Genomic DNA, 24933 nt, shown 5'->3' on the forward strand with positions numbered 1-24933 from the left:
GTATTTTGTAGGCATCACATATTGCTATAGACTGGGCCACCCCATGTTCTGTTGGTTGTTCTACACACAGTGGTAAATATAGACTGGGCCACCCCATGTTCTGTTGGTTGTTCTACACAGTGGTAAATATAGACTGGGCCACCCCATGTTCTGTTGGTTGTTCTACACAGTGGTAAATATAGACTGGGCCACCTCATGTTCTGTTGGTTGTTCTACACAGTGGTAAATATAGACTGGGCCACTCATGTTCATGTTCTGTTGGTTGTTCTACACAGTGGTAAATATAGACTGGGCCACCCCATGTTCTGTTGGTTGTTCTACACAGTGGTAAATATAGACTGGGCCACCCCATGTTCTGTTGGTTGGTTACACAGTGGTATATAGACTGGGCCACCCCATGTTCTGTTGGTTGTTCTACACAGTGGTAAATATAGACTGGGCCACCCCATGTTCTGTTGGTTGTTCTACACAGTGGTAAATATAGACTGTTGGTTGTGGTACACAGTGGTAATATAGACTGGGCCACCCCATGTTCTGTTGGTTGTTCTACACAGTGGTAAACCTCATGACTGGGTTCTACACAGTGGTAAATATAGACATGTTCATGTTGGTTGTTCTACACAGTGGTAAATATAGACTGGGCCACCCCATGTTCTGTTGGTTGTTCTACACAGTGGTAAATATAGACTGGGCCACCCCATGTTCTGTTGGTTGTTCTACACAGTGGTAAATATAGACTGGGCCACCCCATGTTCTGTTGGTTGTTCTACACAGTGGTAAATATAGACTGGGCCACCCCATGTTCTGTTGGTTGTTCTACACAGTGGTAAATATAGACTGGGCCACCCCTCATGTTCTGTTGGTAAATATAGACTGGGCCACATGTTCATGTTGGTTGTTCTACACAATAGTAAATATGTTTTACACAGTGGTAAATATAGACTGGGCCACCCATGTTCTGTTGGTTGTTCTACACAGTGGTAAATATAGACTGGGGCCACCTCATGTTCTGTTGGTTGTTCTACACAGTGGTAAATATAGACTGGGCCACCCCATGTTCTGTTGGTTGTTCTACACAGTGGTAAATATAGACTGGGCCACCCCATGTTCTGTTGGTTGTTCTACACAGTGGTAAATATAGACTGGGCCACCCCATGTTCTGTTGGTTGTTCTACACAGTGGTAAATATAGACTGGGCCACCCTCATGTTCTGTTGGTTGTTCTACACAGTGGTAAATATAGACTGGGCCACCTCATGTTCTGTTGGTTGTTCTACACAGTGGTAAATATAGACTGGGCCACCCCATGTTCTGTTGGTTTGTTCTACACAGTGGTAAATATAGACTGGGCCACCCCATGTTCTGTTGGTTGTTCTACACAGTGGTAAATAAATGTTCTGTTGGTTGACAGTGGTAAATATAGACTGGGCCACCCCATGTTCTGTTGGTTGTTCTACACAGTGGTAAATATAGACTGGGCCACCCCATGTTCTGTTGGTTGTTCTACACAGTGGTAAATATAGACTGGGCCACCCCATGTTCTGTTGGTTGTTCTACACAGTGGTAAATATAGACTGGGCCACCCCATGTTCTGTTGGTTGTTCTACACAGTGGTAAATATAGACTGGGCCACCCCATGTTCTGTTGGTTGTTCTACACAGTGGTAAATATAGACTGGGCCACCCCATGTTCTGTTGGTTGTTCTACACAGTGGTAAATATAGACTGGGCCACCCCATGTTCTGTTGGTTGTTCTACACAGTGGTAAATATAGACTGGGCCACCCCATGTTCTGTTGGTTGTTCTACACAGTGGTAAAATATAGACTGGGCCACCCCATGTTCTGTTGGTTGTTCTACACAGTGGTAAATATAGACTGGGCCACCCCATGTTCTGTTGGTTGTTCTACACAGTTGTTCTACACAGTGGTAAATATAGACTGGGCCACCCCATGTTCTGTTGGTTGTTCTACACAGTGGTAAATATAGACTGGGCCACCTCATGTTCTGTTGGTTGTTCTACACAGTGGTAAATATAGACTGGGCCACCCCATGTTCTGTTGGTTGTTCTACACAGTGGTAAATATAGACTGGGCCACCCCATGTTCTGTTGGTTGTTCTACACAGTGGTAAATATAGACTGGGCCACCCCATGTTCTGTTGGTTGTTTACACAGTGGTTATAGACTACACATGTGGTAAATATACAGTGGTAAATATAGACTGGGCCCCCATGTTCTGTTGGTTGTTCTACACAGTGGTAAATATAGACTGGGCCACCCCATGTTCTGTTGGTTGTTCTACACAGTGGTAAATATAGACTGGGCCACCCCATGTTCTGTTGGTTGTTCTACACAGTGGTAAATATAGACTGGGCCACCCCATGTTCTGTTGGTTGTTCTACACAGTGGTAAATATAGACTGGGCCACCCCATGTTCTGTTGGTTGTTCTACACAGTGGTAAATATAGACTGGGCCACCCCATGTTCTGTTGGTTGTTCTATACAGTGGTAAATATAGACTGGGCCACCCCATGTTCTGTTGGTTGTTCTACACAGTGGTAAATATAGACTGGGCCACCTCATGTTCTGTTGGTTGTTCTACACAGTGGTAAATATAGACTGGGCCACCTCATGTTCTGTTGGTTGTTCTACACAGTGGTAAATATAGACTGGGCCACCCCATGTTCTGTTGGTTGTTCTACACAGTGGTAAATATAGACTGGGCCACCCCATGTTCTGTTGGTTGTTCTACACAGTGGTAAATATAGACTGGGCCACCCCATGTTCTGTTGGTTGTTCTACACAGTGGTAAATATAGACTGGGCCACCTCATGTTCTGTTGGTTGTTCTACACAGTGGTAAATATAGACTGGGCCACCCCATGTTCTGTTGTTCTGTTGGTTGTTCTACACAGTGGTAAATATAGACTGGGCCACCCCATGTTCTGTTGGTTGTTCTACACAGTGGTAAATATAGACTGGGCCACCCCATGTTCTGTTGTTTGTTCTACACAGTGGTAAATATAGACTGGGCCACCCCATGTTCTGTTGGTTGTTCTACACAGTGGTAAATATAGACTGGGCCACCCCATGTTCTGTTGGTTGTTCTACACAGTGGTATATACGACACGTCACACATGTATTACATCTAGATAGTGTATACGTTATTCACAGTGTATTACCATGTAGTGTACTCGTCAAGCACGTGTCAAACGTGTTATACCCCAAATCATATATAAGATCTACACGTGTCACATGTTCATCACTAGATAATGTGGACGTCCTACGTTCTATGCTCTAGTTAATGTGGACGTCCTACGTTCTATGCTCTAGTTAATGTGGACGTCCTACGTTCTATGCTCTAGTTAATGTGGACGTCCTACGTTCTATGCTCTAGTTAATGTGGACGTCCTACACGCTATACGACCATATACTCTGATAATGTGTAAGTGTAAGAAAGATGTAACAACTGACTGAAGTAGACTGTTGTGAATATTGAGACATTCAGTATAAAATATGCCATTTCTACATAATACTTCATTTTTATCAAATTTTTATACATCCAATGTCTAATATAACATCGCCATCGTCATTGATCAGACATCTCTTCATCACTTCCTGGGTGGGATCTAATGAGGTTTAGTCATGGAGGAGGGCATCTGTTATCATATCCATTGGATCGTCGTTGGCAAAGATGATGGTATGATTGTTAGTTAATGCCCCGTCGTGTACCGACAAGACGTTTGTCAGTGGGTGTATGTCCGAGTAGGCTGGTAGCTGACTAAAGGGCGGCGAGCTCCAGACCAGCCCTTCAGTAGAACACTGACCCCCTCCTCCAGGACTGAAGGGGTACGGGGGTGCCGGTCTCGTCACAGACTCGCAGAAATGGTCTCCTCCCACACACTGCGAGATGCAGTGCTCCAGACGACTACAGTTGTCTCCATCTGTACAACTGTTAGCATGTTGTACAGTATGTTGTATGGAGAAGTTGGCTTCACCACGGGGGCAAGGTCACTCTCGGGTTGTTTGGCGTCATTAATACTCGGAACACTACCAGTACCTTCAGTGTACGGCCTTGACCTGTAGCGGGAACTTGTGTCGGTGGAGTCACAGACATTACTGTTGTAAGCACCGTGTACACTACCCGGAGTAGTCGCCAGGTCAGACGCGGAGGTGTCATGACAATCCTGTCTGCTATCCGCTACACGGCCAGGATTGCTGGCACCAGCATCACCATCCTGAACAGGCCTCCCCCCGCCATGCAGGGTATTGGTCGTAATGTCTGTCGCGCCGTCAGCGACGCTGTTGGTGGCAACGTCAGTAGTACCGTCTGTAGCAACGTGATTCAGAGCGTCTGTAACGCCGGCGTGAGTCGACTGTACGCAGGTATCCCTCGCCTCTTGTTGACCACCTTCAGCAGCACTGCATGACTCTCCGAGGACCTCCCGGAGTGCCGCGATGTAGTTGACAGCCAGCCGAAGAGTGGTGATCTTGGTCAGATTGGCACTGTCAGCCGCCTGGACACACTGGTTCGGAAGCACTGTCTGCAGCTCCTCGAACGCAGTGTTTATTTCCTTCATGCGACCCCTCTCGCGAGAGTTGGCGGTTTTCCGGCGGTATTTACTGAGAGGTGGTGGACGAGACTTGGGCTTGGGTTGTTTAGGAGCAACCAGCCTTTCCTCAGTCTCTATGCGAGTCACCAGTGTCTTCTGGCGGAGGTTGTATTTCTCTCTCTTCTGCCTTTTGGCAAGTGGTTCTGATTCCTGGTCCTTGGTCTCTTGAGAGTCGGCGTTGCCATCCTCCACACTCGCCATGGTGTACCGCGCTGTAAGTGAACGAAAATCAGTACAGGTCTGTGATAAATCAGATAATGTCATTTCTACAACTGTATTCATCCACTCATTTTGAATGTTGCAATTTTGTTTTTCCCAGTTATGTTGCAGTTCATACCCCCCCCCCCCCCTTCTCTCTCTCTCTCCTCAGTCACACGGTGATGATTGAACACACACTGACACACCAAACCCTGACTGAAGGAGATGGTTGCAGTCACTACACACACACATTGAACACGCACACATTGAACACACACACACACACATTGAACAAACACACACATTGAACACAGCAATGACAGGCGGAGATGTGGTAATTACAACTGTATACCTCCATCCACCCACACACATCACTGTTAACTCCCCTCCGATAGACTGAGACAGTTGCAGTCACACACACACACACATGGCTATACATGTATGTATATGTGTGTGTCTGCGTATACGTGCATGTATGTGTCTGTGTCTCTGTGTGTGTGTGTGTGTCTCACACACACACATCACTGTTAACTCCTCTCCGACAGACTGAGACAGTTACAGTCTCACACACGCACACACACACACACGCACATCACTGTTAACTCCCCTCCGACAGACAGAGACAGTTGCAGTCACACACACACACACACACATTGAACACAGCAATGACACGCGGAGATGTGGTATTTACAACTGTATACTTCCATCCACCCACATCACTGTTAACTCACTGTTAACTGCAGTCTCTCTCCTCTCTCTCAGACTCTCTCTCTCTCTCTCTCTCTCTCTCTCTCTCTCTCTCTCTCTCTCTCTCTCTCTCTCTCTCACACACACACACACACATCACTGTTAACTCCCCTCTGACAGACGGAGACAGTTGCAGTCTCACACACACACACACACACACACACACACACACACACATGGCTATTCATGTATGTATATGTGTGTGTCTGCATATACATGCATGTATGTGTCTGTGTCTCTGTGTGCGTCTGTGTCTGTGTGTCTCAGTGTGTGTGTGTGTGTGTGTGTGTGTGACATAGACAGTAAACTCTCCTCTACTCGGACATAGAAACGTTTGTTGCAGTTGTTACAAGTAGAACACATTCATACATAATACGCACACGCACACACAAAAAGACGCACGCACGCAATGCAATCAGAAACAAAAAACGGTCTGCTTTTCAAAAACTTACGTCTTGTCGACTGTCTATAAATTAGAACGGTAGCTTCTTGATTTATATGAATGGATTTCTTCAAATGGATGATTTCAATCTTTCATCAGAAACACTAAATCAAGGTGAAGTTGATCCTTTAGACGACACACACATCCAGGTGAGGTTGATCCTTTAGACGACACACACATCCAGGTGAGGTTGATCCTTTAGACGACACACATCCAGGTGAGGTTGATCCTTTAGAAGACACACATCAGGTGAGGTTGATCCTTTAGACGACACACACATCCAGGTGAGGTTGATCCTTTAGAAGACACACACATCCAGGTGAGGTTGATCCTTTAGAAGACACACACATCCAGGTGAGGTTGATCCTTTAGAAGACACACACATCCAGGTGAGGTTGATCCTTTAGAAGACACACATCCAGGTGAGGTTGATCCTTTAGAAGACACACACATCCAGGTGAGGTTGATCCTTTAGAAGACACACACATCCAGGTGAGGTTGATCCTTTAGAAGACACACACATCCAGGTGAGGTTGATCCTTTAGAAGACACACATCCAGGTGAGGTTGATCCTTTAGACACACATCCAAGACACACACATCCAGGTGAGGTTGATCCTTTAGAAGACACACACATCCAGGTGAGGTTGATCCTTTAGAAGACACACACATCCAGGTGAGGTTGATCCTTTAGAAGACACACACATCCAGGTGAGGTTGGTTATTTAAAAGACACCTACAACTATTTGAGATTGTCATTCGATCATATACACATAAATTTAGGTTGGAATGGTCATTTGGAAGATGTACACACACATATCCAGGAGAATGAATGTCGATGTTGTGGATACAGCGAGAGAGATGCAGCGTGTTAATGATGCAGCTTCAGGTAGTGAATGCATCCCCACAACTGCTGCATGAGTTCGCCATCGTCAACACTACCCGGGCCCTCTCATCTTCCAGATAGCTTGTATTCAGCACAGCAGTATTAGACGAGGAGGTTATAAATTGTGTTCAGATGATTGTATTTTTTCGCAATAAACTACCCCTCCTTCAGGTCACAGGTCAGGCCTTGTTAACACTGTCACGTGCCTCCAGGTCACTGCACATCTTTAAAGGTATGACGCTTCCCCAGACGGGTAATACACGTGTATATTGTGTGATGGTATGACACAGGTACTGAAGGTAACTGGTGGCTGCCACGCCCCATGTCCTCGCTCCTGTGTGTGTCAAGCTTGGACAGAAGCCAGGCTCGGCTGGAATGCGAGCGTCCTGACCGGGCAGTCAGACAGACAAGTAGATCGGGCCCATCCCACTCAGCCCAGCCAGTGGAGCGTGCATACCTACATATGTCTTGCCGCGTACATTGTCACGCTCTCCCCTCTCTCATACATAACCAAACAGGCCGGCATTGTTCTCCCGCCTTCGCCGCATCTACCCGAACAATACACGTCTATTTAGCGGACGCCGAGCGAGAAGCAACTGAAAGATGATACGTCAGGCAGCTACCCCGCTACCACCCGACGACGTCAACAGACATACCCAGTCAGTCAACCACGCACGAGCGAGCCCTCCACACAGGTGTAGCTGATGAATATAATCCCTGCCTTCCTAACATTCATCGGCCGTGCCGGGACACCCTCTCATTATAAACCATAGGGCCTTTCTTTAAAGTATTTGCTTCAAGTTCCTCAGGGAGCAGAACCACAAAAAGTTAAACCCATTAAATGCTCGAGGCATACAGGTTTGAAAGCATAAAAGCGTTGGAAACCTGATACGTATTTCATAAGCAAACTTTCCGTGGTACGAAAACGGCGTTCCGTTGACTTCACGATATGGAACACTCGCCGATTCAAGGGGTTATCACTACAATACGTACAATACGGCAGGTGAACATATTGCATCTTCATTACTTTGAAGAGGTAGCGGTTTATGAGGAAAAGAAAACTTCAGAAGGTGTTTGGTCTTGAACAGATATCAGTGATAGGGCTTCATCAGTATACGAAGAGTCCCTAAGATGCTAGGTAATAGGATTTAAAGGCTTAGTACGTCACTGGCATCAATGAGCATTTGTACACTTCATAAGTACCATCAATCGTATGGTATGTACTATGGTATAAGTAAGCGGCGACAGACATCAGAGGAAAGCTACACATTAGAGGAAAGTTACTGTCAATTATGTATAATAATCTAAGAATTCGTTCATGTGTGAATATTAATGGCTACTACAAGCAGTATTTCATAAACATAACAATTGCGTAAAGCAAGGGGAAGTATTTCCCCAAAACTGTTTTCTCTACATGTGATAATTGGAAGAAGGCATTCCTAGAAGTGTTTGTTGTGACGAAACATCTAGACTCATTACTACATCTAAGGAAAATATGTTTTAATGTTTTCTTCTTTGCCTATAAGCAGCATAATGCCCTGATTGCTTTGATTACCTACTGCCGTCTGACGCAAGGGGTACTGTGTCTCATGCCGGGGGTACCATGGTGTACCAGCGTTACAGTGTCTCACGCCAGGGGTACCAGGGTTACAGTGTCTCACGGCAGGGGTAACAAGGGCACCGGGGTTACAGTGTCTCACGCCAGGGGTAACAAGGGCACCAGGGTTAGTGTCTCACGCCAGGGGTACCAGGGTTACAGTGTCTCACGCCAGGGGTACCAAGGGTTACAGTGTCTCACGCCAGGGGTACCAGGGTTACAGTGTCTCACGCCAGGGGTACCAGGGTTACAGTGTCTCACGCCAGGGGTACCAGGGTTACAGTGTCTCACGCCAGGGGTACCAAGGGTTACAGTGTCTCACGCCTAAGGGTACCCAGGGTTACAGTGTCTCACGCCAAGGGTACCATGGGTTACAGTGTCTCACGCCAGGGGTACCAAGGGTTACAGTGTCTCACGCCAGGGGTACCAAGGATTACAGTGTCTCACGCCAGGGATACCAAGGGTACCAGGGTTAGTGTCTCACGCCAGGGGTACCAGGGTTACAGTGTCTCACGGCAGGGGTACTAGGGTTACAGTGTCTCACGCCAGGGGTACCAAGGGTACCAGGGTTACAGTGTCTCACGCCAGGGTACCAGGGTTACCAGGGTTACAGTTCTCACGCCAGGGAGTACCAAGGGTTACAGTGTCTCACGCCAGGGTACCAGGGTTACAGTGTCTCACGCCAGGGGTACCAAGGGTACCAGGGTTAGTGTCTCACGCCAGGGGTACCAGGGTTACAGTGTCTCACGCCAGGGGTACCAAGGGTACCAGGGTTAGTGTCTCACGCCAGGGGTACCAGGGTTACAGTGTCTCACGCCAGGGGTACCAAGGGTACCAGGGTTAGTGTCTCACGCCAGGGGTACCAGGGTTACAGTGTCTCACGCCAGGATACCAAGGGTACCAGGGTTAGTGTCTCACGCCAGGGGTACCAGGGTTACAGTGTCTCACGCCAGGGGTACCAAGGGTACCAGGGTTAGTGTCTCACACCAGGGGTACCAGGGTTACAGTGTCTCACGCCAGGATACCAAGGGTACTGTGTCTCATGTACTTTTTATAGGCACGATTTCTGAAACAGTTAACAAGACCCCAGGAACAACTGATTCGAATACGTTGAATTACTAGTGAACATTTCTGAAACTAAAATATTTTTTGCTTTTTCTTTCGAGAAAGGGTTTAACGTGATAGTTAAAGTTGTCGATAGGTTTACATAGGTGGAACAATCCCTGTATTATTATGATATGTTGAATTACAAGTGTGGGATCAGGGTAGGGAAGTTGTCTTCTATCTATACAACAATGTCAGGTTTCTCAGTCCAGAGCTTGTCCCTATAAGACGTCGCCTGTTAAAGTCTTACTTGTTCCGCGAGACCAGCCCCGTAGAGTCCGTCCGTAGCTGGGACGAAGCTGCAGACAAATTGCGAAACGGAGACCAACTAAACAATTAACAAGTTATTTGACCGCCTCCGTGGTGTAGTGGTTAGAGCGTCCGCCCGGAGAGCGGAAGGTCGCGGGTTCGATCCCCGACCGCGTCATACCAAAAGATGTAAAATATGGTACTTGTTGGTCCCTGCCTGGCGCTCGGCATTACTGGGTACAACAAGGACTGGTCGGCTCGGAGTCAGTATAATGTGTCTGAGTGGGGTATTCATGTTTCACTGCGACATGGTATATCATTGGGCTAGCACTATAAAACCAGCTTAAGTCTGGGCTAGTACAAGCAGCCGCACATACACATACATACGCATGCACGTCGTCATATGAGCGAAATATTCTCAAGCACGACGTTAAACCCAATTTCACTTCACCTCACCTCAACAAGTTATTTTCACAGAATCAAATTGATAAATTAAGTCAACCCTGACACGTTTTCGGGTAGTTAAATGCAATCAATGTCATAGATGAGAAAATACCTGCCATGGATTCCAGTGAAAGGTTTGTGGTTGTTGTGGTCTATACCCAGGACGTACAATCTCCAGGAACCTTGGGTAGATTGCATCGATAATGTACAAAACAACATACGTTCGCCATTTGTGTGTTTCATTACACTTGATTGTCTTAAAACAGTAATTAAAACGTTCAAATCTAATACGGCAGCGGTACCTGATGCTTTTCGAAACCATTCCTATTAGCGAGGAATGTCTCAGGGCAATTCTCTTTGTCCTTTACTTTTCTGTTTGTCACTCAATCTGTTTAGCATTTTCATAAGAAATAGGAATGTAATTATTCGTGACCTCCTGAGCACAGATCCCCACATCTCTTACTAAGGCTGAAAAAAGACCAAATTCACCTTGTTGAGACCTTTCCTAGGCATGTCTTTCTGGCTCGACAAATGCAACTTCCTTCATTTGAAACGTGGCCAGTTGAGGGATGCAGGTTAAAGACAAACTCCAGATTGTCACTTATATTTACTATAGGACAACTTAGGACAGAATAGAAATGTAGACCTTTCCGTCCTTTCTTATTCTTTTGGTGTTGTTGATTCCACGACACAAGAGATTCGGAGTATTAACGCCTTCTCGCCAAGAATCATGCCAGACAATAGATCCCACCACTCTTGCTCTTCATTCAGTCGTTTATGAGTTATATGTATCAGTTATATGTATCAGTTATAATCGGAGGACGTGTTTATGTTGGCTCTTCATGGCATGATGTCTATCTTTATTTTTGCTGCGTTTATATATTAACGCGTGGATATGATGGCTATTTTGCGATACGATATAACTCATACTTTGAAGTATACTCAAAGTTCCAATATTACATACTAGTGAAAACTGGATGGATGATTGTTGTTCAGAGATATACACTGTTCTAGGATGTATAAGAAACCTAGATATGTTTTGAACATGAATCTAAAGGAGTCCAGGGATGGAAATTTCCTGAATAGAGTTAAAACTTCTTAAAAACAAACGTGACAACACGGTGTGTAACATATTCGTAGTGTTGAATACTGGTGTAAAATATTATCGTGACACGAGAGACGGACAAAATGTTTGTATTTTCAGATCAGATGTTTCGGACAGATTTGTGAGTAGTGTGAAGTCCATTATAGTAAGGCGCTGCAAGACTGCTGTCATCGGTGTGTTTACCACCAGGTCTCCATCTGGATCCCGACATCTATAGGCAGCTGAAGCAGCTTCTTGGGGTGCATCCCGACATCTATAGGCAGCCGAAGCAGCTTCTTGGGGTGCATCCCGACATCTATAGGCAGCTGAAGCAGCTTCTTGGGGTGCATCCCGACATCTATAGGCAGCTCGAAGCAGCTTCTTGGGGTGCATCCCGACATCTATAGGCAGCTGAAGCAGCTTCTTGGGGTGCATGCCGACATCTATAGGCAGCCGAAGCAGCTTCTTGGGGTGCATCCTGACATCTATAGGCAGCTGAAGCAGCTTCTTGGGGTGCATCCCGACATCTATAGGCAGCTGAAGGAGCTTCTTGGGGTGCATCCCGACATCTATAGGCAGCTGAAGCAGCTTCTTGGGGTGCATCCCGACATCTATAGGCAGGCAGCCGAAGCAGCTATAGGCAGCTGAAGCAGCCGAAGCTTGGGGTGCATCCCGACATCTATAGGCAGCTGAAGGAGCTTCTTGGGGTGCATGCCGACATCTATAGGCAGCTGAAGGAGCTTCTTGGGGTGCATCCCGACATCTATAGGCAGCTGAAGCAGCTTCTTGGGGTGCATCCCGACATCTATAGGCAACTGAAGCAGCTTCTTGAGGTGCATCCCGACATCTATAGGCAGCTGAAGGAGCTTCTTGGGGTGCATCCCGACATCTATAGGCAGCTGAAGCAGCTTCTTGGGGTGCATCCCGACATCTATAGGCAATAGGCAGCTGAAGCAGCTTCATGGGGTGCATCCCGACATCTATAGGCAGCTGAAGCAGCTTCTTGGGGTGCATCCCGACATCTATAGGCAGCTGAAGGAGCTTCTTGGGGTGCATCCCGACATCTATAGGCAGCTGAAGCAGCTTCTTGGGGTGCATCCCGACATCTATAGGCAGCTGAAGCAGCTTCTTGGGGTGCATCCCGACATCTATAGGCAGCTGAAGGAGCTTCTTGGGGTGCATCCCGACATCTATAGGCAACTGAAGCAGCTTCTTGAGGTGCATCCCGACATCTATAGGCAGCTGAAGCAGCTTCTTGGGGTGCATCCCGACATCTATAGGCAACTGAAGCAGCTTCTTGGGGTGCATCCCGACATCTATAGGCAGCTGAAGCAGCTTCTTGGGGTGCATCCCGACATCTATAGGCAACTGAAGCAGCTTCTTGGGGTGCATCCCGACATCTATAGGCAGCTGAAGGAGCTTCTTGGGGTGCATCCCGACATCTATAGGCAGCCGAAGCAGCTTCTTGGGGTGCATCCCGACATCTATAGGCAGCTGAAGGAGCTTCTTGGGGTGCATCCCGACATCTATAGGCAACTGAAGCAGCTTCTTGGGGTGCATCCCGACATCTATAGGCAGCCGAAGCAGCTTCTTGGGGTGCATCCCGACATCTATAGGCAGCTGAAGCAGCTTCTTGGGGTGCATGCCGACATCTATAGGCAGCCGAAGCAGCTTCTTGGGGTGCATCCTGACATCTATAGGCAGCCGAAGCAGCTTCTTGGGGTGCATCCCGACATCTATAGGCAGCCGAAGCAGCTTCTTGGGGTGCATCCCGACATCTATAGGCAGCCGAAGCAGCTTCTTGGGGTGCATCCCGACATCTATAGGCAGCCGAAGCAGCTTCTTGAGGTGCATCCCGACATCTATAGGCAGCTGAAGCAGCTTCTTGGGGTGCATCCCGACATCTATAGGCAGCTGAAGGAGCTTCTTGGGGTGCATCCCGACATCTATAGGCAGCTGAAGCAGCTTCTTGGGGTGCATCCCAACATCTATAGGCAGCTGAAGGAGCTTCTTGGGGTGCATCCCGACATCTATAGGCAGCTGAAGCAGCTTCTTGGGGTGCATCCCGACATCTATAGGCAGCTGAAGCAGCTTCTTGGGGTGCATCCCGACATCTATAGGCAGCTGAAGCAGCTTCTTGGGGTGCATCCCGACATCTATAGGCAGCTGAAGCAGCTTCTTTGGGTGCATCCCGACATCTATAGGCAGCTGAAGCAGCTTCTTGGGGTGCATCCCGACATCTATAGGCAGCTGAAGCAGCTTCTTGGGGTGCATCCCGACATCTATAGGCAGCTGAAGCAGCTTCTTGGGGTGCATCCCGACATCTATAGGCAGCTGAAGCAGCTTCTTGGGGTGCATCCCGACATCTATAGGCAGCAAAGCAGCTTCTTGGGGTGCATCCCGACATCTATAGGCAGCTGAAGGAGCTTCTTGGGGTGCATCCCGACATCTATAGGCAGCTGAAGGAGCTTCTTGGGGTTGCATCCCGACATCTATAGGCAGCTGAGGCAGCTTCTTGGGGTGCATCCCGACATCTATAGGCAGCTGAAGGAGCTTCTTGGGGTGCATCCCGACATCTATAGGCAGCCGAAGCAGCTTCTTGGGGTGCATCCCGACATCTATAGGCAGCTGAAGGAAGCCTGACATGCCGAAGCAGCTTCTTGGGGTGCATCCCGACATCTATAGGCAGCGAAGCAGCTTCTTAGGCAGGGGTGCATCCCGACATCTATAGGCAGCTGAAGGAGCTTCTTGGGGTGCATCCCGACATCTATAGGCAACTGAAGCAGCTTCTTGGGGTGCATCCCGACATCTATAGGCAGCTGAAGGAGCTTCTTGGGGTGCATCCCGACATCTATAGGCAGCCGAAGCAGCTTCTTGGGGTGCATCCCGACATCTATAGGCAGCTGAAGGAGCTTCTTGGGGTGCATCCCGACATCTATAGGCAGCCGAAGCAGCTTCTTGGGGTGCATCCCGACATCTATAGGCAGCTGAAGGAGCTTCTTGGGGTGCATCCCGACATCTATAGGCAGCTGAAGCAGCTTCTTGGGGTGCATCCCGACATCTATAGGCAGCCGAAGCAGCTTCTTGGGGTGCATCCCGACATCTATAGGCAGCTGAAGGAGCTTCTTGGGGTGCATCCCGACATCTATAGGCAGCTGAAGCAGCTTCTTGGGGTGCATCCCGACATCTATAGGCAGCTGAAGCAGCTTCTTGGGGTGCATCCCGACATCTATAGGCAGCTGAAGGAGCTTCTTGGGGTGCATCCCGACATCTATAGGCAGCTGAAGCAGCTTCTTGGGGTGCATCCCGACATCTATAGGCAGCTGGAAGGAGCTTCTTGGGGTGCATCCCGACATCTATAGGCAGCTGAAGGCAGCTTCTTGGGGTGCATCCCGACATCTATAGGCAGCTGAAGCAGCTTCTTGGGGTGCATCCCGACATCTATAGGCAGCTGAAGCAGCTTCTATTGGGGTGCATCCCGACATCTATAGGCAGCTGAAGGAGCTTCTTGGGGTGCATCCCGACATCTATAGGCAGCTGAAGCAGCTTTGGGGTGCATCCTGACATCTATAGGCAGCTGAAGCAGCTTCTTGGGGTGCATCCCGACATCTATAGGCAGCTGAAGCAGCTTCTTGGGGTGCATCCCGACATCTATAGGCAGCTGAAGCAGCTTCTTGGGGTGCATCCCGACATCTATAGGCAGCTGAAGCAGCTTCTTGGGGTGCATCCCGACATCTATAGGCAGCTGAAGCAGCTTCTTGGGGTGCATCCCGACATCTATAGGCAGCCGAAGCAGCTTCTTGGGGTGCATCCCGACATCTATAGGCAGCTAAGCAGTGGTATGCATGTGTAGCCATGTTGTAAGCTATGATCAGAAGGCCGCCCTGTATAATCCACTAGCCAACCGTGTGTGGCATCCTCGTTCACACAGAAGTGACACACGACAGTATACAAGTTGGTAACATGACGCTTCACTGACGCCCTCAGTCAGTGATACTGTTCCCAGTCTGGGTAGTAATGCTCTGGTTTTGTTTATCATTTGTATCATTGTTTATCTGTAAGACTTTTACGACTACTTCACTCAATTGTCCCCCTACGATCGCTTTTCCTTAGTGCAAATCACTGCCGGTGCCGAGTCTGACATAACTAACTGATTCTTAGAGAAGGACTGTAGCTTAAACATTTACTGTTAGGGACTTTGTCTGTAGACATCAACCATTTTCAGTTTCAGTTGCTGAAGGATTGATGACATGATTGGCGGAAAAGTCTACTCGGGAATAGCCTTGACGTGATAACAATATGTGTTGTTTATCAGAATAAACAGAACTTATATGTGGTGTTCAGTAATATACTGGTTGGAACACAGAAGAATTCTTTGAAAGAAACAAATGGAAGAACTTCTAACGTTTAGTTATTCCTGGAGTTCCTGTCGTGTACACGTGGCATCCGACTTCGGATTAGAAGGACCGTGGTTCGAATCCTAGCACGGGACTCGGAAATTTTATGGCCGCTATACTTACATAAGCTTATATCTTTCATAAACACTGTATATAGTCAATTGTATTTGTGATCAATACCCTCATCCCATCTTCAACAGTCATTAAACATGCAGAAACACATATATCACACAACAGAGACCCCCAAACACAGTGCAGGCCAGATCCATGTCCAGGAGGAAATCTTCACGGCTGTACCAGTTCCGTGTTGCCCTATAAAGTAACCCTGCCTAACAACGGTGGCAGCTTGTGTTACAACACTATTCAATCTACACTATGCAGTCTTTATCACTTTAATCCCGGTACACAATGAAGTTACACCACCCTTCACAGGGGTCTGACTGGACCTGGTGTGGGGCGACGATTGCTCCATGTCAAGTTGAAGATTATACCAGTGGAAGACACACATGGTTTATGTATGGGTTCTTACTGAGATTGGAGGCAAACATTCACAGCTATAAACATGTATAATGTATATGTAAGTATATGGAAATGTGGATCATATATCAATCATGTATGGGGCCTACTTCAATGAACATGGTATTACCTCTGTAGAGGACATATGTAACTGTTATCTGTACGTGAGACAGAAACAAAGGAAGACCCAAAGGGTTGCTCCCGTGGAGGAGTTCCAGTGTTTCACCTCCTGGCGAGATACTATAGACTTAATCAACTCTTTCGGTACATAAGTAATGCATTTACTTCGGGACCTGGTCGTGGTCAAGATATCTCTTCGACAATAATTTGTCGAGTTTTTCAAACTCTTCTTTTTATTTCATTTCAATGTTTACAATTCGTCATTTGAACCCTCCATGGTATATGTTTGTTTCACAACGTGGTTCATTCACGATTAACGATGTTGTAGCGGCTGATGATCTTCTGCAGGTTTCTACTTGCCTCCACCAAACAGGAAACTTGTTCCTTCAACTCATCAATGAGTATCTGAGCATTGCCCTGGGGGTCATCCCGTCCTGCAGTCTGACCCTTCAAGATGACCGGTTGATCTACATTTTCGTCAAACGTTTTATACATGTTGTTAAAATTGTCTGTTACATTGGCAGCTGACGCGGCTACTTCATCCCGAAATACTATCAGTTCCTCCTTGGTCGCTAAATCCTTTCTCAAAACTTTCAGTTCTTCTTTCGAAGCAGATTTTCCTTTTGATTCAAATATCAGATCCATCTTGGCAGCCTGTGTGTCCACTTCTGCCAAAACCCGGTCAATCTGCTGACGCAGGGCCTTGAACTGGCTTCTAAACTGTGCTTCTGTAGGTGGGGACAGAGTCATGGAATCCTTCGTAGAGGTGAGTTTCTTGTGAAGGGCCTTGTAGCCCATCACTTCAAGGCCATGCAAGAAGGCAGGGAATGCCTCTGTACCTCTCGCCATAAGGATATCCAGAAACCGGTTAGTTCTCTCAACTCTGGTCGTGCCAGCGTCAATATGTTTCATGTCGTCCAGGTCTATGACATTCTTGGAGTAGAGAGTCCCAGTGATGTCCTTGGCGTCCAGCTCCACCTCTATGTCCATTATGTGTGTCTGGATGCACTTCTCATCTTCAGCAAGCATCTTCCCCCGCTCTGCAGCCATGGCGTCTCAGGGAATCTGGAATGTTATGAGAATAAAGAAATACACAGAATCTACACATCTGTCGTACAAGCAGCATTCTGAAGAGATAGATGTTAGAATCGTTTGATGGCGTTCCAACAATCGGCTCATTGTATTATATTCAGCAGCTTCTAGTGGAAAGTAAATAAAGAAACACTCCGTACTTGCAAGGGCTGAAGTGAAGACAGAGCATGACTCCTTCAACAAACCTTCTAATCCGAATATCTTATGTCAAGAGTAAGCCTTCACAGACAAATCATATTTTGAAATACATCTTCGTAAGAAACTAGATTTCTAAGTTCAGGCTATTTTACAATACATTTTTATTGTGGCGAAATATGGCCTTACGCTAAACTATATTCAGATCAACAGTTTTCATCACCACTAGTCGTTGTTACTATCATCCTTCTGACCGTTATTACTTTATAGATTTATAATTACAAACAATGAACCAGTTCAAGCGGTCATCATGAGCAGGATGAGGCAAACCCAACTTCATCCTCCCACCAGGGTTACAGGGGTCGAACACGTACATGGCATAACGGTATTCTGGGTTTATGGTTTAGGTGACACTGAACATGCCCATTGTCTAGACGGTGAGACCAAAATGTTCGGTTAGTAAACGCAGTGTATGTCTATTTACCGATTGATACTCAATACCATTTAACTTATCGCGAGTTGTTTCAAAACCTAATCAATTCGCATCGTGTTTACTAGTCATGCCTGTTGTGACCCTCCACAAAAAGATTTCGAAAAAACATCTAAAGATTGTAAAGGTAATGATGATACCTAAATATGACGCCAGAACCCTTCTTCAACAGGCTAAAACCACGTTGGTGCATTCGACTGAAGCACGAGACATTTATCCATGAATTACTGTCACGAGAGTTGTCCGTTATAATCTGACCTTAGGTCATCGCCCTGGAATCCATCATAATCCACTCACAGAATTCGATTTCAGACTCACACCAAATATTTCAAATAGGCTTTACAAGCTGATTCTACCACCAGACTGAAACACGCTTGAATCTGATTGGTGCAAATATCATGAACATATTGTTCACCTGTATCCAATTCCATTTGGTACTTTAAAATTAAAAAAACCCAACCTTTTCACAAAATCCTTGCGTGTTAATTTCACCGATCTACCGATAGCCTACAGGTGTATATGAAGTAACTTCCCGATCAGAGCTGTGTACATCTGATATTGGGGCATTACCTGATGTTGTCACTAACTGGTACACTGCACACAGCAGATTAGCAAACATGATGGAACATATTTCAGAACACAATTAACTCATACATTGACGACTGTGTACCAGGTATGTTCGTGTGAAGACGGTGGTCCTCCACCATACCACACAACGGTTCCATTGGCCGTGATTGTGTCCACAAGCCCGTTGCCATCAATAAATGAAAATATATCTGGACAATCTCCTCGTTTTGTGTCAAAATGTCACCGTTGCTCGGAACGTGTATGGCGACAAAGCATTCATGTCAGTTACAGCTGCCAAGGCAAATACGTGGTTAATCAAAACTATCAGTCTGAATATGTTACATCTTACTTCTTACAACAATATATATTTTATGGCAGGCAATGCTTTCTTCAACAGACCTGAGCAAATATAAGGTTTTTGAGCATTTTCTGAGGCAAAAATAGATTTTTATTAAAATTCGTTGATATTCTATTCTAAAAGAAATAAGTATTTTTCTTTAACCAGTCAAGAATAAGTCACGAGTCCCTGAACCGCTTTCATGCAGTATTATGGACAGCTAGAATGGAGACAAACCTACTGTGTTTTAACATTTAAGGTCATCTAACTGTTGATCAGAAGCTGTTATCTAGGCATTCATAATGCGCACTGTTCTATAAACTTAAATAAAGGTACTGATTTACGGCTAGACTACATTAAACGTCAACACACAGTAGATTCACCACTGAAATAATTATCCAGACATATTATATTGGTACTCGGGTCTGTCAATAAGATGTGACTCAAACTGTAAAACTAGCAACTTACCGTCAATGGGAACAAACTTGTGAAGTATATTCCTGTGTGGTATTCAAACACATACACTGAGGTACAGCACGCCGAGACAAAGCGATCACTGTACTGCCGGACTTACAAGACATGTGACACTGTTCCCTGTGCTAACAGGCCGCTGATGGGCTGGGAAGATTAACGATGAATGTGACGACTTCACGATCTGATGAGCACATGGTTTATAACACGCGGAATCAGTCACACCCACACACCAGTAACTGGAAGACTGTGGCTGGTATTTGTTTTACATTAAACTATTATTCGCAGCTATGACATTCCGTGTACACCTTTACCACGTAGTTGCTGATCAACTGTCTGGATCAGTGGCAATCAGTTCCAATAACCGACCTAAAGAAAAGGTTTGTGAAGGGGTAATGTGTCTCCCCCACACACCCTCTAGGATATGTTCCTGTGTCTCACCCACCAACCCTCTAGAATATGCTGTTGTGGCTCACCCATTGACCCTCGGGGATATGTTGCTGTGTCTCACCCACTCACCCTCCAGAATATCCTGATGTAGCTCACCCACTGGCATATGCTTCTGTGTCTCACCCACCCACCCTCTTGGATATGCCGCTGTGTCTCACCACCACCCACCCTCTAGGATTATGCTGCTGCTGTGTCTCACCCATTCACCCTCTAGGATATGCTGCTGTGTCTCACCCATTCACCCTCTAGGATATGCTTCTGTGTCTCACCCATTCACCCTCTAGGATATGCTTCTGTGTCTCACCCACTCACCCCTCTAGGATATATGCTCACCCTCATGTCTGCTCACCCTCTAGGATATGCTGCTGTGTCTCACTCACCCACCCTCTAGGATATGCTGCTGTGTCTCACCCACTCACCCTCTAGGATATGCTGCTGTGTCTCATCCACTCACCCTCTAGGATATGCTGCTGTGTCTCACCCACTCACCCTCTAGGATATGCTGCTGTGTCTCACCCACTCACCCCTCTAGGATATGCTGCTGTGTCTCACCCACTCACCCTCTAGGATATGCTGCTGTGTCTCACCCACTCACCCTCTAGGATATGCTGCTGTGTCTCACCCTAGGATATGCCCCCACTCCCCTCTAGGATATGCTGCTGTGTCTCACCCACTCACCCTCTAGGATATGCTGCTGTGTCTCACCCATTCACCCTCTAGGATATGCTGCTGTGTCTCACCCACTCACCCTCTAGGATATGCTGCTGTGTCTCACCCACTCACCCTCTAGGATATGCTGCTGTGTCTCACCCACTCACCCTCTAGGATATGTTGCTGTGTCTCACCCACTCACCCTCTAGGATATGCTGCTGTGTCTCACCCACTCACCCTCTAGGATATGCTGCTGTGTCTCACCCACTCACCCTCTAGGATATGCTGCTTTGTCTCACCCATTCACCCTCTAGGATATGCTGCTGCTGTGTCTCACCCACTCACCCTCTAGGATATGCTGCTGTGTCTCACCCACTCACCCTCTAGGATATGCTGCTGTGTGTCTCACCCACTCACCCTCTAGCATATGCTGCTGTGTCTCACCCACTCACCCTCTAGGATATGCTGCTGTGTCTCACCCACTCACCCTCTAGGATATGCTGCTGTGTCTCACCCACTCACCCTCTAGGATATGCTGCTGTGTCTCACCCACCCACCCTCTAGGATATGCTGCTGTGTCTCACCCACTCACCCCTCTAGGATATGCTGCTGTGTCTCACTCCACTCACCCTCTAGGATATGCTGCTGTGTCTCACCCCTCACTATGCTGGGAATATGCTGCCTCACCACTCACCCTCTAGAATATGCTGCTGTCTGTCTCACCCACTCACCCTCTAGGATATGCTGCTGTGTCTCACCCACTACCCTCTAGAATATGCTGCTGTGTCTCACCCACTCACCCTCTAGGATATGCTGCTGTGTCTCACCCACTCACCCTCTAGCATATGCTGCTGTGTCTCACCCACTCACCCTCTAGCATATGCTGCTGTGTCTCACCCACTCACCCTCTAGGATATGCTGCTGTGTCTCACCCACTCACCCTCTAGGATATGCTGCTGTGTCTCACCCACTCACCCTCTAGGATATGCTGCTGTGTCTCACCCACTCACCCTCTAGGATATGCTGCTGTGTCTCACCCACTCACCCTCTAGGATATGCTGCTGTGTCTCACCCACTCACCCTCTAGGATATGCTGCTGTGTCTCACCCACTCACCCCCACTCACCCTCTAGGATATGCTGCTGTGTCTCACCCACTCACCCTCTAGGATATGCTGCTGTGTCTCACCCACTCACCCCCTCTAGGATATGCTGCTTGTGTCTCACCCACTCACCCTCTAGGATATGCTGCTGTGTCTCACCCACTCACCCTCTAGGATATGCTGCTGTGTCTCACCCACTCACCCTCTAGCATATGCTGCTGTGTCTCACCCACTCACCCTCTAGCATATGCTGCTGTGTCTCACCCACTCACCCTCTAGCATATGCTGCTGTGTAATGCTTATACGTCACAGGCCATGCCTATGGAAGATTTTACTGCCCCTTCATTGACCTCTAAATCCAATGTCCCACTCTGAGGCATAAGTAATGGTGACATGGTCTTTTTTAATTGATAACCTTCTGAATGAACATCATTTGGCACTAATGTAGAGGTTATCAGCAAAATAATTAGGTTATAGCCCGTCTCCGTTGTGTCCGCCCTCAAGTGACGACACAACGTCAAGACTGAAGCATACCACCCCCGACACAGGTTCCAGATGGTCATACGTTCTTGTCTAAATGGATAAATGTTTATCTTCGACGTGTCTTAGATGTCCCAGAGTTCCTAGATGCCCGAGATGTTCTGGATGTGTAAATACGATGAACGTCATATGAAGATGACTCGGTGCCATAGATCTCAAACGTCCCACATATCGTTGATGTCCTTCAAGTCCTAGATGTCCTTCATGTCCTAGTTGTGTAGATGTCCTTCATGTCCTAGTTGTGCTGATGTCCTTCATGTCCTAGATGTTCAGATGTCCTTCATGTCCTAGATGTGCTGATGTCCTTCATGTCCTAGATGTGTAGATGTCCTTCATGTCCTAGATGTGTAGATGTCCTTCATGTCCTAGATGTGCTGATGTCCTTCATGTCCTAGATGTGTAGATGTCCTTCATGTCCTAGATGTGTAGATGTCCTTCATGTCCTAGATGTGTAGATGTCCTTCATGTCCTAGATGTGTAGATGTCCTACATGTGTAGATGTCCTAGATGTGTAGATGTCCTTCATGTCCTAGATGTGTAGATGTCCTTCATGTCCTAGATGTGTAGATGTCCTTCATGTCCTAGATGTGTAGAGATGTAGATGTCCTAGATGTGTAGATGTCCTTCATGTCCTAGATGTTGTCCTAGATGTCCTTCATGTCCTAGATGTGTAGATGTCCTTCATGTCCTAGATGTGTAGATGTCCTTCATGTCCTAGATGTGTAGATGTCCTTCATGTCCTAGATGTGTAGATGTCCTTCATGTCCTAGATGTGTAGATGTCCTTCATGTCCTAGATGTGTAGATGTCCTTCATGTCCTAGATGTGTAGATGTCCTTCATGTCCTAGATGTGTAGATGTCCTTCATGTCCTAGATGTGTAGATGTCCTTCATGTCCTAGATGTGTAGATGTCCTTCATGTCCTAGATGTGTAGATGTCCTTCATGTCCTAGATGTGTAGAGATGTCCTAGATGTCATGTCCTAGATGTGATGTCCTTCATGTCCTAGATGTGTAGATGTCCTTCATGTCCTAGAGATGTGTAGATGTCCTTCATGTCCTAGATGTGTAGATGTCCTTCATGTCCTAGATGTGTAGATGTCCTTCATGTCCTAGATGTGTAGATGTCCTTCATGTCCTAGATGTGTAGATGTCCTACATGTCCTAGATGTGTAGATGTCCTTCATGTCCTAGATGTGTAGATGTCCTTCATGTCCTAGATGTGTAGATCATGTCCTAGATGTGTATGATGTCCTTCATGTCCTAGATGTGTATGTGATGTCCACATGTCCTAGATGTGTAGATGTCCTTCATGTCCTAGATGTGTTGATGTCCTTCATGTCCTAGATGTGTAGATGTCCTTCATGTCCTAGATGTGTAGATGTCCTTCATGTCCTAGATGTGTAGATGTCCTTCATGCCCTAGATGTGTAGATGTCCTTCATGCCCTAGATGTGTAGATGTCCTTCATGCCCTAGATGTTCTACGTTTCCAGAGATCCTGGTTGTCGTTTTGGTTGTATTTGCCTGAGATACCACTTTTTTCCTGTTTGTGCATGTATCTATCTGTTGAAAAACATAACGTGTTATTCCATGGAGCACAAGGCAGCCATGTCATTGTAAAATCACTTGCATGTCTGCATGGGTACCAGCTATGGGTTGCCGCTTGGTATATAGTGTACGACGTGAGATGTAATTATGTTTGTTTCTCAATGCTGGGTGCACCACTCTCAATAGCCGCATTGTTAATATGGTATACACTCACATAAGGAAGATAAGGCTGAAGGATGGACTAGGTCAGAAACAACTGGAGCTAATCAAACTGGCGTGATTTGTTCATTAGTTCTCTTCTGATAATAAGGTTAACTTCCACTCTTTTGTCATCAACTTTAATAAACAGAAACGACAAAACCCGTTCTACTTTCTTAAGAAATCTCTGCTAACAGCAGAGTGGATTGTACAGTTGCCACTGTATCATGAATGTGTGTTTATCTGAATGTGTGTTTATCTGACAGCGCAGTCAGTGGTATTGCAGTTGTACGTCTTCAAACAATCCACTCTGGACCAGACAATCAAGTGATTGACTCAATGAGATACGATGACAGAGCATGAGTTCATGAATCACTATCAACACAGTGATGACACCAGGTGTTCGCGTTCCACCGGTAACACCCGTCATCAACATATGCAATCGAATATTCCCTCCGCATGTCTACCATAAAACAGTTTGAATTATTTACATACTGAGGTCTTGATTGTTGTGACAATGATAGAACAACTTCTGAGCAAGATGCTGTTTGATATCAAGCTCGATTGTATCTCAAGAGTGGTGAAATGTAACCAATAAAGGCGGGAGCTGTTGGAATATTGCTCGACATGAAAGACTATTGTAATGATGAAGTCACCCCTTTAGTCATACACCATTGTGGAGAGCGTTGTCACGCTGAATCTTTATGCCGAGCACTAGATGCTAAAAGATATTTAGATCTAACAACTCAGTGAACGTTGACTAAAAGTGCGTGTCATGATTATAGAGGCCTTTTATTGAGTTTCAAAGGCTGTCAAATTACCCTGGTATAACCTTGGCACAGCTCCAGCGATTAGACCATGTTGCCGTCATGGCTGAAGATTTGGACAAGCCGAGCAGGGCAGGAAGTAAAACACATAGGGATGTAAAATCTATTTTCCACGCATGATTCATAGAGTACCA

At 46.6% G+C, this 24933-nt stretch overlaps 2 protein-coding genes and 1 long non-coding RNA gene across 5 annotated transcripts; 1 reads left to right on the plus strand and 2 right to left on the minus strand.

Moving 5' to 3' along the window:
- Positions 1–3127: 3127 nt before the first annotated feature.
- LOC124279348 (protein atonal homolog 1-like) lies at positions 3128–6065 on the minus strand. 2 transcript variants are annotated; one of them, XM_046715161.1, is made up of 2 exons: positions 6001–6065; positions 3128–4815 (listed from the first exon to the last, which is right to left on the minus strand). In XM_046715161.1, exon 2 carries the CDS (start codon positions 4809–4811, stop codon positions 3867–3869), a length of 945 nt encoding a protein of 314 aa, XP_046571117.1. In that variant the 5' UTR covers positions 4812–4815; positions 6001–6065; the 3' UTR covers positions 3128–3866. The 2 variants fall into 2 exon arrangements, with proteins under 2 accessions (XP_046571117.1, XP_046571118.1); XM_046715162.1 differs by having other exon boundaries at positions 3128–4818; positions 6004–6062.
- A 20-nt stretch (positions 6066–6085) lies between these two features.
- Positions 6086–6932, plus strand: LOC124279350. 2 transcript variants are annotated; one of them, XR_006899341.1, is made up of 3 exons: positions 6086–6116; positions 6152–6557; positions 6603–6932. It is a non-coding gene; the product is annotated as an uncharacterized LOC124279350 (long non-coding RNA). The 2 variants fall into 2 exon arrangements; XR_006899340.1 differs by lacking the exon at positions 6603–6932 and having other exon boundaries at positions 6187–6548.
- An 8822-nt stretch (positions 6933–15754) lies between these two features.
- LOC124279295 lies at positions 15755–19553 on the minus strand. Its single transcript, XM_046715107.1, has 2 exons — positions 19483–19553; positions 15755–17458 (listed from the first exon to the last, which is right to left on the minus strand). The coding sequence occupies exon 2, from the start codon at positions 17441–17443 to the stop codon at positions 16697–16699; it is 747 nt and encodes a 248-aa protein (XP_046571063.1). The 5' UTR covers positions 17444–17458; positions 19483–19553; the 3' UTR covers positions 15755–16696.
- Between the last annotated feature and the right edge of the window lie 5380 nt (positions 19554–24933).

The sequence above is a fragment of the Haliotis rubra genome, unplaced genomic scaffold (assembly GCF_003918875.1).
Source record: "Haliotis rubra isolate DU_JTF1 unplaced genomic scaffold, ASM391887v1 Scf25, whole genome shotgun sequence".
NCBI classification, from domain to species: Eukaryota; Metazoa; Mollusca; class Gastropoda; order Lepetellida; family Haliotidae; genus Haliotis; species Haliotis rubra.